The sequence below is a fragment of the Ascaphus truei genome, chromosome 1 (genome assembly GCF_040206685.1).
Source record: "Ascaphus truei isolate aAscTru1 chromosome 1, aAscTru1.hap1, whole genome shotgun sequence".
In the NCBI taxonomy this organism is placed as follows: Eukaryota; Metazoa; Chordata; class Amphibia; order Anura; family Ascaphidae; genus Ascaphus; species Ascaphus truei.
The window spans coordinates 159,743,432-159,757,437 of NC_134483.1; the positions used below are offsets into that span (position 1 = coordinate 159,743,432).

Below are 14,006 nucleotides of genomic sequence, written 5' to 3' on the forward strand. Positions count from 1 at the left end.
TCTCTTCCCTCTCTGCTACTTTGATTCCAGAGGCCCCAGATGTGCATATAAAGATCCCTGTGGGTTGGCTCCAAGGTCTGATAACTTTTTGGAGTAGCAAGGATTTCAAATGATAAATGTTGCTATACATGTCACAGGGAACCACATATTCTGAGGCCAGAGTCACGTGTAGTATGAATAGCCCAGATAGCTTCAACTCATTCCTGTTACAAGCACAACAAGTTCTTTGTCTTTTCTTACTTTATTGAGGAAAGCATAGATACACAAAGGCACTTGTGGAAGATGGTGTTGTGAGAGAATGTTTCTATAGTGAATGTGCTTGATAGTAGGGAAAGGTGAAAAGGATGAGGCCTTACCAGTAGAGGGGTAACAGGAACGTACTCACTCAGCCAATGTAGGAAGTAAAAGGAAGTGTGAGGGAACCTGGGTAGCAGGAATAGCCTGGGAACAGACTATCTGTCAGCAAGGCAGAGGGGGAGGCAGGCTAGCCCATTCTGAGAGAAAGGCTGAGGTTGCTATAGCAACTCACTGGCTATGACTGTGTAAACAACATGTGTATCAAAAATGTTGCCTTTTCACATGCAGCAAGCTGCTGGGACAGGGTAAATAACAGGCAGCTAAACTAGGGAGATATGAATCCCATAAGCTGCAAAGAGAGCCAGAGAAATATGGAATCTTGTTCCATGACACCACATAAATATAGTCTTTGAATAAATAGTAATACAGATATTTTTGTTTGAGCTGGCAGCCCACAGTGCAATTTGTTAAGTAGCTGGAAAAAAAACGAGATAAAAGAAACCATACCTTTTTTTCTGCAACACTTGAAGCTATATTTTTTCTTTAAACAGACAACTACGATCATAACGGTAGCTATCAAGACAATCACACACGTAATGATTACAGGTTCTTTAGGCATTGAACTTTCAATATGCTCTGAGGAAACAAACAAACAAAAAAAAAACAGTTTAAACTAATTCCTGTAGCATTAATTCATCTTCATGAACACATTTCCTTTTAACATTTAGCATATTACTAATCAATCTCTGTGATCTTTGGGATCTTCTGGGTTATGTAAACCAATGTTACCTTTAAGAAATATTTTATTTTAACGAATTATTGATATCTATAAAAAAAAAAAGACATGGCTGCCACGTTATTTTCTGTTTCAGCCAATTTAGATCCTTCATACAGTATTGCATTGACATTCTCAATTTGATTGCCAGTGGTTCTTGGATAGTGCAAATAAGAGAGGGGACAAGGGGCAACCCTATTATGTTCCTCTACCAATGAAAACCTAATTAAATGAACAAACATTACCCAAAATTTGTATTTATGAATATTTGTATAGTAACTGCAGTAGTTTGTAAAAAAATTCCTTTAATACTAATTTGCTTAACAAATGGAAGAGATGGTATCACATAGCTGTATGCTTTCTCTGAATCCAAAAGGTAAAGATTTCACATCGGGATACCGCTTTAATGAAAACTTGAAACTTGAAGAGACCTGGTTCAGTAAAAAAGGTTACAATTTATTTAAACAATATGTCAAACATAGAGACCTCATAGAGGACTTGTTGACAAAGCACTGAATGGTGAGAAACGCATAGGAGGTCTCTATGTTTGACGTACCCCTGCCTGAGCTCTCAGTCTATGGCCTCGGGCATGGTCAGCGCCCGTGCTGAGGCGCGCTCACGCTTACCAGTGAGCCCCTGCAGCCGCAATGAGAGCGGCTTTAGCAGGGGCTCGCGCACACTTCCGCAAGCGTGCAGAAGCGTGGGTCTTAAGAAAATTTTAGATTTAAGCACTCACGGGAGCGCAGGGACGGTCACGTGAGCGGTTTACCCAATGAGGGCGAACCAGCTCCGTGACGTCACTGGCCCGCCCCCCGACACGGCCCCGGACAGCACGCTAACCAAGGCCAGGGAGAGCACCCGCTTTCCCTCAGCCTCAGCGCGCCTCTGCACGGGCTGAGTCACTATGGACTCAGCCTATTGGGTATGGGTATGGATAGAATCTGCCCTAATGGGGGACTGACTCAGGAAATCCTGGAGCCCACTGGAGCTGGAAGCGCTGACACCCTGAGTTGAACATCAAGATCATCAAAAGCCTGTCCTGTTCCCCACATCATCGCGGACCACTCAGCTCTCCTGGACCCTCACAGGTATGCACGCACCACAAACAGCAGTAACCAGTAGCGACATCTTACATAGAGGGGGGGAAACTATGTTACATATGTAGCCTGGGTCCCTTTGGTCCTCCCCCCCTGTAAGCCCCTTACCTCCTGGCGCAGATGCGCTATGTAGTGGAGGCAGGGGGGGCAGGTCCCGACACTGTCGGGGGTATAGGTATGGCTACCGAGTCCCCGGCAGCTCCCATAGCAGGGCACCACCATCTTCCGTGTGGTCGTGCATGCACAGTGCAGATAGCTATGTTGCGACTGCTATCTTGGTGCACCTTGCGCATGCGCAGATAGGAACACAGGCGGCCATTACACCCAACCGTCCCGCAGGGGGACTACAACACCCAGCAGCCACCGGGGCTGCTAGATCACATGGCGTGCAACAGCCAATCGGGATGCAGGAATCCCCTGCGGGCAGATAGATACTTTTGGCGTGCTGAGGACCACACCAGTCGGAGCTGGGACGCCATCAGGGTAGGGTGTATATGTGCAGGTGTCTGTGGCACCTGCACTAGGCCAGACCCACATTAGGCCCCAGCTAGGCCCCGACTCCCCTCAGCTTGTGGTTGCTGCAGGGAATGGCCCATAGATAGGGACACTGCCCCTGTAGCATTAAAGTGAGGGACACAGCCAGGACGCGGCTGCATCTTGATGTCTGGTGGTCTGGGACCAGACACCTGCAACGCAGAGACATTGTATACAGTGGCACAATCCTTGCTGGACCCACCCAACGTAGAGACGGAGGCTTTGTGGTTACCGTCACTGGATCCGTGGATCCCATCAGCATCACTGCGCACCTGGGGGTGGACACACCCGGCAGGTACCTCACCTCAACACGTGCACCAACTCACCCTCATATATTAGTGGGCAGCGCTGTACCACACATTGGGGGGAGGGGGATTTGACTTTTTGGACACCGGGTTGATTGGGTGCCCAAGGGACCCTAGGTTCTCTGGGAGGTATTGTCGTGCGAGGTCTGGTGGGTAAGCTGTACTATATTAGTGTGTATAGTAACTGTTCTGCTTTACCCAATGTGCATTGATTGTGTCCTGTAATGGGGTCATTCTACATAATAGAATCCCGCACAGGTGGTGGTGCTATGAGTATCGTTCCAGGATACACCCCAGCCTCCTAGCAGCGGAGGCTCAGGCCTCTTGTGAGCCACCAGGTATTGCACCACACACACCGTAGCTACACATCTCCCAGGGGGTGGGGGAAAGTGCGCTGTACATACATATATATATATATATATATATATATATATACAGTGTTCGACAAACCTATACATTTGCTCGCCCCGGGCGAGTGGATTTAACATCGTGGCGAGCTCCTATTGGCCCAAGCAGCACACGTTTGGTACTAGGTGGCGAGTAGATTTTTTTGTGTGGCGAGTAGATTTTTTGGTGATTTGTCGACCACTGTATATATATATATATATATAACAGTCCAACAAGAAAGTCTCATCTGTTTCTGTTGTTGTAGGCTTTTGCAGTCCAACCACTCCCAGGAATAACAGTCTGGTTTTTCCTCTGTCCGCATAGTTGTATGCTCAGGAAAAACTATGGTCAGTTCTCCTTCTCCTTCTGTCAGCCCACATGTGAGCTAAGGAATATCTCTCCTGTTTCTCACATCAGGCTTCTCTCAGAGTCCTAATCAGCCAGGTGGAGTCTGGTTGATTGCCTGTGTACAATTAACCAGCACACTGCTGGATTTAGAAGCAGTTTCTCTCAAACAGTGATAAGTCCCTATTACAGATGTGTTTTGAAGTTTTGGCAGGCTTTTTATAGTTTTTGTGTCTGTATATGAAATTAATTGACCTCCTCTTAATACCACTTTTGCAATCTCCCTGATTTAACCAGGGTTTTGCTAATGCAGTTCATTTCACAATTATAACAAGACATATTTAAAACCCTTTGAAATTGTCTGAATATAACATTAATACTGCGAATAGCAGCTGAAGTTTCTTATATTCAACTTTAAATTTATTGTAATCCACATGGGTGCATTGTCAGAAAATGCTGTGGTTTCTATTTTAGCGTTATTTATTCTTGCAAAGGGATGTGTAAGAACTCTCCCCCACCCCAATAAAAAATGTTTTTACTCTGAGCTATTTTGATACTGAAAGTTTCTTAGAAGGCATTTTCATAATACCTTATGTGTCTAAAATGATATTATCAAGTTTTACAATTGTTCTCAGAAAAAAATCTTTACTATGTGCGTTAGGAGGATAGATATTGAAGGAATATCAGCATAACATCTAAAATAATGCATCTGCCTTTCTTACTTAACACTTGAACTCCTTTTAGATGAGCTAATACATGCAGGATAATGGCAGCATTGTAACAATGTGATCTTCTCACGTTCAGATCTGTTTCCTGTAAGGCCCGGACCATAGAGGTGTGGGGAGAGCGGAGGCGCGCTAACGCTGAGGCTCGCCTGCTTCAGTCAGCGCGATTGCACGGACTTGCAGGCGAGCCAGCGTGCGCGAAGGGAGCCGAGGGGGAGGTGGTTGGAGGCGTGGCAGTGACGTCGCTGGGCCAATCGCCCGCGACGCACTGACGTCAATGTCACGGCGCCGTGACGTTGACGCTGCTTAAGACTGATTGGATGTTTTCAGCCGACAGCGCGCTGAAAAACAGCTTGGCGCTCGGCTGAAAACTCCAAAGCCTGAGCACGCCTGCGGACGCTCGCGTGAGCAACCTCTCAAGGCATCCTCATTGAGTATGCAGGGGCTCAGCGCGGAGCGTCCGCACGCCTCAGCGCTGCTTGTCCTTCTATGGACGCAGGCTACGAAATCCACATTTGATGTCAGTCTCTTTAAATGACTAAGACTATTTATTCCTTTCATGGGAGAAGTGATGCTCCCCACATTCCAGAAAGTCAATGTTAACAATTCTACCTAAGGCTAAGGCCCCGGTAACTCAGCTGCAACGCGCGCCCGCGAGATTGGCGGCGCGTGCAGCCGATTACCTGGTCTGCAGGGAGCTGCAGGAAGAGAGACCGCGGGGGGGCCGTGGCGGGGGAGTGATGGGGGCGCGGCCATGACGTCACCCGGCAGGTTCGCCCTCATTGGCTGAACCGCCGGCGGGCGTGCCGTATCGCTCGACGCGAGTCCTGCTCTCAATTCTATTGAGAGCAGGAGCAGCTCTCGCCTCAGCGCTGCGGCCCCCCCTCGCAGCGGGCCCGGCGCCATTGAGGGGAGGGCTCTCGTCCATGCAGCGTCCGCCACAGCGGACGCTGTAGTAGGCCGCGGGGTCAAGCCCTAAGTAAGGCTTTACTCTGCCAGAAGCCTGGTAACACCCAAGTGCTACAGGACTACTAGGATCATGATGACCAAATAAAGGCCATTTCTTTCCTGTTACAACACAATAGACAAAGCAGGATATGTGAACACAGAGCAAAACCTTATATGATTAAAATTGAGAGTTAAAAGTTCTTGCAACGGTAAGCATCATATTTGTAGTGTACAAATTCACTTGTCTTGCTTATCATTGCAATCTTTGCCTGATATCATTGAGGCTGAGTCTATGGTGTGGGAGACCACGCTGAGGCGTCCGCGCGGGGCGCGGTCAGATTGCCTTAAGGCATTGATCGTGCCCATAGACCACGTGGGCGCACACGGAGGCAGGAATGGGGCGAGCGTTGTGCAAGAAATCAGTTGAAATTGATTTCTTGGCGCGACACGCAGGTCACGTGAGCAAACCAGCGCCGTTACGCCCCTAGGAACGCCCCCCACGGCACGTCCACCATGGCCAGGGAAAGCACCAGCTTCCCGCGGGTGACTTCACAGCCTCCGCACGCCTCCGCGCAGGCGAAGGCACCATGGCCCGGACCTAAGCGTCGCCGAGAGAATTACTGGGGGCCAGGACTAGAGCTTTGTCCGCCCTCACCCTTCCCCATGCTGTGACCTTGCGAGCCCTCCCCTTTTACACCTGTATGTCTCCCCCCACTCTCTCTTTCTCACTCTTCCCCCATATCTTCCTCACTCACTCTCCCCCTCCCTCTCTTACACCCCTATCACTCAATTGCGTCCTTTCATTCTATCCTGCTCCCTCAGTCCCTCCTCCTCACACTCTTCTCCCCCTCCTCCCCTGGCGACAACCAATACACACAATACCCCTTCCCAATATAAAACTACCCCCCGAATACAGACACCACTGCACCCTCCCAGTGAAAGATACACTACACACACCCCCAGATAAAAACACCACTACCCCTAGATACAATTACCACTACCCCCTAGATACAATTACCACTACCCCCTAGACACAATTTCCACCCCCAAATACAATTACTACCACCCCCAAATACAATTACCCCAACCCTCAAATACAATGAACCTCCCACAAATAATTACCACCCCCCACAAATACAATTACCACTTACCTCTGGTTACCCCTGGCTCTCTCCAGCTTCTGCTGCCGCCTCTTCCAACATCCAGCCTGCCTCTCTGGTGTGCGCTGGAAGCTGGGCCTGATTTCCGGGTGCACCCAGCTTCCGGCACGCACCAGCGGGAGAGAGAGGCCTGGCGTGGGAATAGACAGGCAGTTGCAGCAGCAGCTGGGAAGAGCCAGGTGGAGAAAGAGGTAGAGGAGAAGATGGAGGTGGTGGGAAGGGGTATAAGGAGATGGGCATGGGGAAGAGGCGGAAGGAAGTATGGGAATGGGGGAAGCAGGAGGGGGTGTAAGGCGGTATGGGCATGGGAGAGGGGTGGAGAGGTATAAGGGGTGATAGGCCTGGGGGGAGTATAACAAGATAAGGAGGTAATGGGCCTGGAGGGTTATAAGGGAGTAATGGGCCTTGAGTGAGTATAAAGGGGTATAGACCTGGGGCGGTGGTAAAGGCTGTAATAGGCCTGGAGGTGGATTAAGGGCTAATGGGCCTGGGGCTGGTATAAAGGGGTAATGGGCCTGGGTGAGGAGGGAAAGTATAATGGGGTCATGGTCCTGTGGGGGAGTATAATGGTGTAATGGGCCTGTGGGTGTAAAAGGGGGTATTGGGTCTAGAGGGAGTATAAAGAGTAATGAGCCTGGGGGTTATAATGGTGTAAAGGGTTGGGAGGTGGTATTATAAGGGGGTAAATGACCTGGGGGGCAGGGAACATAGTATACAGAGGCATCTGGACTTACCTGGGGCCCTCTAATGTGCCTACTGGAGGCGTGCAAAAGGGCCACCCAGGCCGGAGGAACAGCAGTCGGTAAACAGGAGGGCATTAGGGTCTCACAAACGAAATGGGGGGGGGGGGGGGGGGGGAGGTGGGGTCAATATGCAGCGGCCGGTGAAGGAGAGAACCCTACAATCCTGTGGATGGGCCTACCGGAGCACCACAGAAGGAGGGCCCTGGCCTAAAGGAGGTACCAGCCAGCGGGGCAGAGGTGAATTTATTTATAGTAACCAGCTTATTCCTCAAATATGTTATTGATGGAACAATTACGTTTGATTCTTCTAAGTTCTCCATAGGGCATATTCTGAAACCATTTATGATAATGGTTGCTGTCAGCATCAATGTAATTTAGACAGCTAACCAGTTTATGTTATGTTTTAGTGCAGATAGCTCCATCTTCTAAATAGATTAATAGAACCAAGAATTCCAGTTCTGTACTGGTACATTTGTGCGTCAATTTCAAATTTGTTATTATTTAAGCGTTTAAGAAATACATTTAAAGTGTCAAGATCCCCTTGCCAAATGAAAATCACGTCGTTGATACAAGGCTTCCCGCCGGTCTAGGTGGTGGGAGGCTAATTGCTGCCTCACTCCTCTGTGTTCTTGAGAGATAGCTACTATGTACTCAATCAGACTGTCTTTCTGGCACTTTAGCATTCAGGATTTCCTGTTTTATATATTGTTGTTCTGCATCTGAGGTGTTGCATTGGATTTTGGTTCTGAGAGATTGCATTAAAATGTTTTTCTAGTGATGTTGTTTAATACATTTATATATCTTCTGCATACCAGAGTGATTCTTCTAGGATATCTTTTCTATTTTTGTGTATATATATATATATATATATATATATATATATATATATATATATATATATATATATTTATTTTTTTACATTTATATTTATATATATGTATATGCAGTGGTCGACAAATCACCAAAAAATCTACTCGCCACACAAAAAAATCTACTCGCCACCTAGTACCAAACGTGTTCTGCTTGGGCCAATAGGAGCTCGCCACGATGTTAAATCCACTCGCCCGGGGCGAGCAAATGTATAGGTTTGTCAAACACTGTGTATATGTATCGGTACCGTGTTAGCCAAGTTTTAATAATCAAAAATGAATAGACAATACCGTTTTGTGGCTAACTAAATGCTTTTATTTGTGCGAGCTTTCGAGATACACTGATCTCTTCCGGCGATGGTACATTGAATAAAGCAAGCAAGGATAAACTTAAAAACAGTGCTTATGTTATCTGTGACTGAAACCTAACACACACACACACACCCTGTGTAGTGTGCGATTTATGACTTGAGGTGTTAAATAGTCCCTGAATGTTAGTGATGTACGAGTCTGTGTGTGTGTGTGTATATAGGTAAATATAAATTGGTCAAGAGCCCACATTGTATACAGCACTTTACAAAAGGTGTGTGTGGAGCGGGAGTGTATATCAATGGTGTAGGTAGGTGTGGAAATGTAAGAGGCTGTAGCATTACTAGAAGTATGTGTAGATACTATGTGGTCCCTATTGGTGTATAGGGATGGAATTACATAGTATTTGTATGTGGAAGAGACAGCTGTGTGTGCATATATATATAGCGCAGTATGTATGGACATGGCTTTTAGCACTCATGGGAAGAGAGTTCTCTCATGTCAGTAGTGACTCATAAAACTTCGGTCTCGGTTTAGGCCATCGCTTAGTGTCGCGAACAGTTGCATACATTTGTATTCATGCAACCGTCTCTCTTTCGGTGTTCTAAGATTACCTTTGAGTATGGCCATCTTCAGATCGTTCATCTTATGGCCAGAGTCAGAGAAATGTTTGCCGACAGGACTGTCTCTTGTTTCGCGTGTGATGCTGTGACGATGCAGATTCATTCTCTTGTTTAGCCCCTGTCCCATCTCACCTATGTAGTTGCAGCCCCCTGGGCATTTCATGCACATGATAAGGTACACGACATTGCTGGAGGAACCGGTGAACTTTCCTCTGATTTTGTACTCCAGATTCCTGTGTGGTATTTGTATTGTGCCCGCTGTGTGGAGCATTGCGCAGGTTTTGCATCTTGCGTCCTGGCATGGTCTTGTCCTGCATTCAGTTGTATTGTTGAATATATATATAAAAAAAATATTTAAAAAAGAGAGAGAGAGAGAGGGGGCCCATAGTGAGCTTAACAGACTTTATGCACAATGTGGACAGGTCAATTAAGTAGAATCCAGTCGTGTCCACACACATCCACAAGGTGTTAAGTAAAGGCGTCTGGGGATGCAATCGTTAAGAGTACAGACAAGCCAAATGAAACTGATGACCCCTACTGTATACCAATGTGTACTATGTATGGATGAAAGGCGGTCTAGTAAAAGGGGCAGAAATAAAGAGTGTTGTTTGTACTACAAAAGTTCCTGGCACCCATCATTTCTATCCTTGCTACATCATCGCCCAGCCGCACGAAGCCTGCACCCTGAATAAGGTAAAGCTGTCAGGATCGGGGCTAAACTCCACCCTCCAGACGCATCACGCGGCGTCATAGAGGACATGCAAAAGACTCCGTCTGCGTGAACACGCCGCACTGCCGGGAAGCACAGCTCTGGAGGGACGACTTCAAGCTCCGCTCTCGCGGCGCAAACTTGGGGGACAGGTTCCGTGATGACGCGGTCGGTGCGTTCCGCGTGCTACCTGCGAGCGCACACCACGCTGTAAGTAATAATGATGGGATTAATCTCAACTGCTCCTCACCTGCCGCACATTCCGTTACCTCCTATCAGCACACAGCTATGTGTAAGTATCTTCCCCCCTGCAGTCTTTCCACTGACTCTCATTCCTTCATATGCTCAGTCAGCGCTCATGGCAATTGGCTGAGCATAAACTCCAGTTTATGTACCTATGCTTGCTACTAGCTGTTCCTTGCTGTTGCTGTGCCTAGCCTTGTCCTTTTCGTTGTGACCTCAGCTCATACCTAGACCTCTGCCTTCTCGAACCCTTGGACCTCGGCTCGCTTCTGGATTCCGCTCTCTCCTCTCCACGACCTCGGCTACGGAGTACGACTACTCTCCACTCTCCAACCCCTGACTACGGCAAGTACCTTAACCAACCTGAACTCTCCTATCCTGACCCGGCTACACAACCCTGACTCTGCAATCCGGACTCGGTCTCACGGTTGTAGGTCCGTGGTTATCTACATTCCCACCTCAGCTCTGTGGTCTTGCCCTGTTTGTGGTGAGCACACGTGACAAAAGCCTTCTGAGTATTCACTAATAGAGACAATGATGTAAACTCCCTAGGAGCCAGACAGGATGGGTCACAAACCTGTTTAAAGTTACAGAGACTGTTACCAACACTCCTTTTTCTCTGTACACTCTAACCCTCATGCTGGGGTGTTACACCAGCTTATATTTTGTCCCAGCAAATTACAATAAACTGATCTCACAGGATTGACATTTCTCAATTAGCTGTCCCCTAATGAGGCCAGTGTAACGGAGTGCTCACCACAAACAAGGCGTGACCATGAGGCCGAGGTGGGCATTTGATATAACACCAACGCACAGCTGTGTGGGCACGTCTGGAGTGTAGATTGGTCGCGATACCCTGGTCAGGGTAGGAGAGGTCTGGATGGTCAATAATGCTTGCCGGGGTCGGTGTTGGAGAGTAGCGGATCGTAGGAGGTACTTAACCGTGGTCTGAATTGGAGAGAGGTGGATCGTTGTGGTACTTTGCCGAGGTCAGTATTGGAGAGGTGCGGATGGTTGTACGTAGCTGAAGTCAGGAGAACAGAAGAGCAGAGTCAAAAAGAGTAGCCAAGGTCGGGAATAAGGAGCAGGACAAGACTGTGGAGGCAAGACAGCAGTGAACACTTCGCTAGCAGGAAGGTTTATGCTCAGCCAATTTGCCAGTGTGGCAGCTGAGCATATGAAGGAAGATTGTCCAATGAGGTTGGAGCATACTCAGGTGTATGCCTCACTGTGGTTGGCTGGAGAGATATCACAGGTGTATACACAGGCAGAGGAATGAGCAACAGGGGTAGTATAGGCAGAGGAGCAAGGAAGGTTCTGCACATGTGTGCGAGTGCCGCGCATAGTGGTTGCACGCTTCGTGACTGTGGCATCACCACGTGAGCGTAGCCTGGAGGTGGGGCCAGCGGGGATAGCATTTAGTGCAGAGTGTGGTCCGCGCGCGCACCTAGATGAAATGCTGGTATTTGCCGGCAAGATGTGCTGCAGGAGGCAGGAGAAGCAGAACACCCGGTCGCGGGTTTGGATAAGCGAGGAGCGTGCCGAGGATCACGGATTCATACAGCCAGCTGGGATTAACACAATTAGGGAATGGATTTTGTCAGTCATTACGGTGCCATGGCGGAGGTAGGTATTGATGTTTCTATTTAGGGGAGCAGCAGCAGCAGCAACTTCAAGGGGTGTTTCATTTCCAGTAATTATGAGAGCCGCTAGATATTCCTCTTCCATCATCTATGTCAAACAGTATTGGAGACCTGTGAGCCTGGAAGGGGTACAGTTTTTGAAAGCAACTAGCAGGTGAGGGCATCTCTCCCACCGCGCCAGACATCAGGTAAGGAGGGAGTGCGCCGCGGGGGACGCGCTCCCCGATTCCTTACACTCACATACTTGACTCATTTTGACAGTTATAGATAACCTCACCCTTCGTAGCTACTGGGACATTGTAGATCAAAATGCATTGCTAATCCAACGGAAGGGTTTACCACTTAAAAGTTTAAGCATTTATATAGGAAACAGCCTGATGCTGCCATAAATATTGTCAGCAGAATACAGTGCGGCCCTTTAAAGCAATGAGTTAGTTTGCGTGTTGTCATTTACTGCAATGCAATATTCGCCCCACATCAAGAATCTGGTCATTCATTATTTGCACTAAAATGATACCATGTGCATGATCAGACGAACAGATGGAGGTTCCATTCCATTGAGATACTGTACAACGATCATCATTAGAAGGGCAATCAGATTATGTATCAAACAATACCTAAAGCGCCAAAGGTCGCCGACATCCTCTCATTCCGCGCCTTATTCCAAAACACGCAGTTGTAGTTTTGTTTGGAGTTTAGCGTGTATTTGATGGTGCTCGTTGTTTTATAAAACCCGTCTGGGGTCAGGGTATGTGACGTATTTGCTGGCTCACTGATATTGATGCCATCATTCTGCCAATACACCTCCGCCATGGGAAAACCTTTAGACTGGCAAGTCAAAGACACTTCATTTCCCACAGGTGACCTCTCGGTATACTTGTGTATGTTTTCATATGATGCTGAAATGAATAAGAAAAAGAAAAAAACAACATTATAGGCAATTTATTTGGACCTCAGATTTTTTGTATGTGTGCCATAGTAAATATGTATATAATCACCTTGTAAAGGTGGCCTACAATGCTTTTTTTATGGAGCAATACTATTGCTAGCACTAGGGTACATTTTATGAGCTCTAAACAGTTCCCTAATTCTCTGAAAAGTAGAGAACACTTACAGTTCATGTGCATTATGCTATTGTGTGGTTTATCCTAACTTAATGTAATCGCAAATGGGAGAGGCAACCATCACAGTAGAAGCTTCCACATTGGTGTGTAGTTGAGGTAACACATAACAGCAACTGTGAGGCCTCTGAAACTGAGGGTCCTAATTTAGTAGCTCCGAATTGTGACAAATCGCTTCTAACGTGCACTGTAGAAGTGTATTGCTTGGCATGCTTTGCTAATCTGTAAGCCCTTCTTACATGTCCAATGTACATGTCTAAAAGGCTTTTTTAGAAGTTGTTTTATCCCGGCGTTGCAAACCCAGGCGGAATGACCAAACTCGCAATTTTTGCAAACTAGCTACAGCTCCAAAAATTGCAAAATGCTAAATCGCTTCATAGAACTCGCATTGTTTTTCTCACCGCAGCTCTAGCACCGAACTAAACCAGATGCTGGGAAAATCCACTGTCACGTATCACTCGGGCATCTCCGGCGTGCTCATTTTTGTTCACAGGGAACATTGAATTGGCAAGCATAAAATGGAAATGGACTGATTTTAAAGGAAGCTAAGGGGTGGGGGCTACAGGTGTGAGTAGTCGAGCTCAAAAGTGTGCTGTAACAATAGCATTTCCCAGCGTCTACTACACTGGCGACACACTTTATTGAAGTGTGGCCAGTTCCGCAAGCCGGGAGATTTCCCGGCTTGCAAGTGGCATCCCCTCGGCGTGCCGCGCGTCACCGATGCGCGGTCACGCGTCATCGGGTGCCTGCGCCCCCTGCACGTGCGTCCAGGGCTCCCCGAGGGAGCCCTGGTGTCCCGCGATGTGGGGGACGGCGGCAGGGGGTTCCGGGGGACCCGGCGGACCCGGAGAGGAGAGGGGGAAGCCGCGATCGGCGGGCCTCTCCTCCGCTGCTTCGGCGCGCGCCCGGCACCCTCCGGCGCGCGCCAGGTAACTGCTGCGGCCGAGAACGGGCAAATGCTCGAATAAACTCGGCCGCAGCAGTATTAGCATATCTCCCAGGGTACCTCATTGTGTTCCTTTTTCAGCACAGACATCTCTCCCTAATTTATTTGGCGGGAGGTTTAAGGGGACATATACTGTATACAACTGGAGATACTATTAAGTTAGGAGGAAGTCCTCTAATCCTCTGTAGATATGTTAGGTATACACCCACCAAACTTTCATATAATAA

At 47.9% G+C, this 14,006-nt stretch overlaps 1 protein-coding gene across 2 annotated transcripts in view; it reads right to left on the reverse strand.

The window, feature by feature from the left end:
• CD274 (CD274 molecule) overlaps positions 1–14,006 on the reverse strand; it is a 79,656-nt gene that overhangs the window by 30,920 nt on the left and 34,730 nt on the right. For both annotated transcript variants that reach the window (XM_075596693.1, XM_075596689.1), the window contains exons 6-7: positions 12,330–12,611; positions 805–933 (exon numbers count right to left, since the gene is read on the reverse strand). In XM_075596693.1, coding sequence (XP_075452808.1) covers positions 805–933; positions 12,330–12,611 — 411 coding nt within the window. The remainder of the gene's footprint in view (positions 1–804; positions 934–12,329; positions 12,612–14,006) is intronic.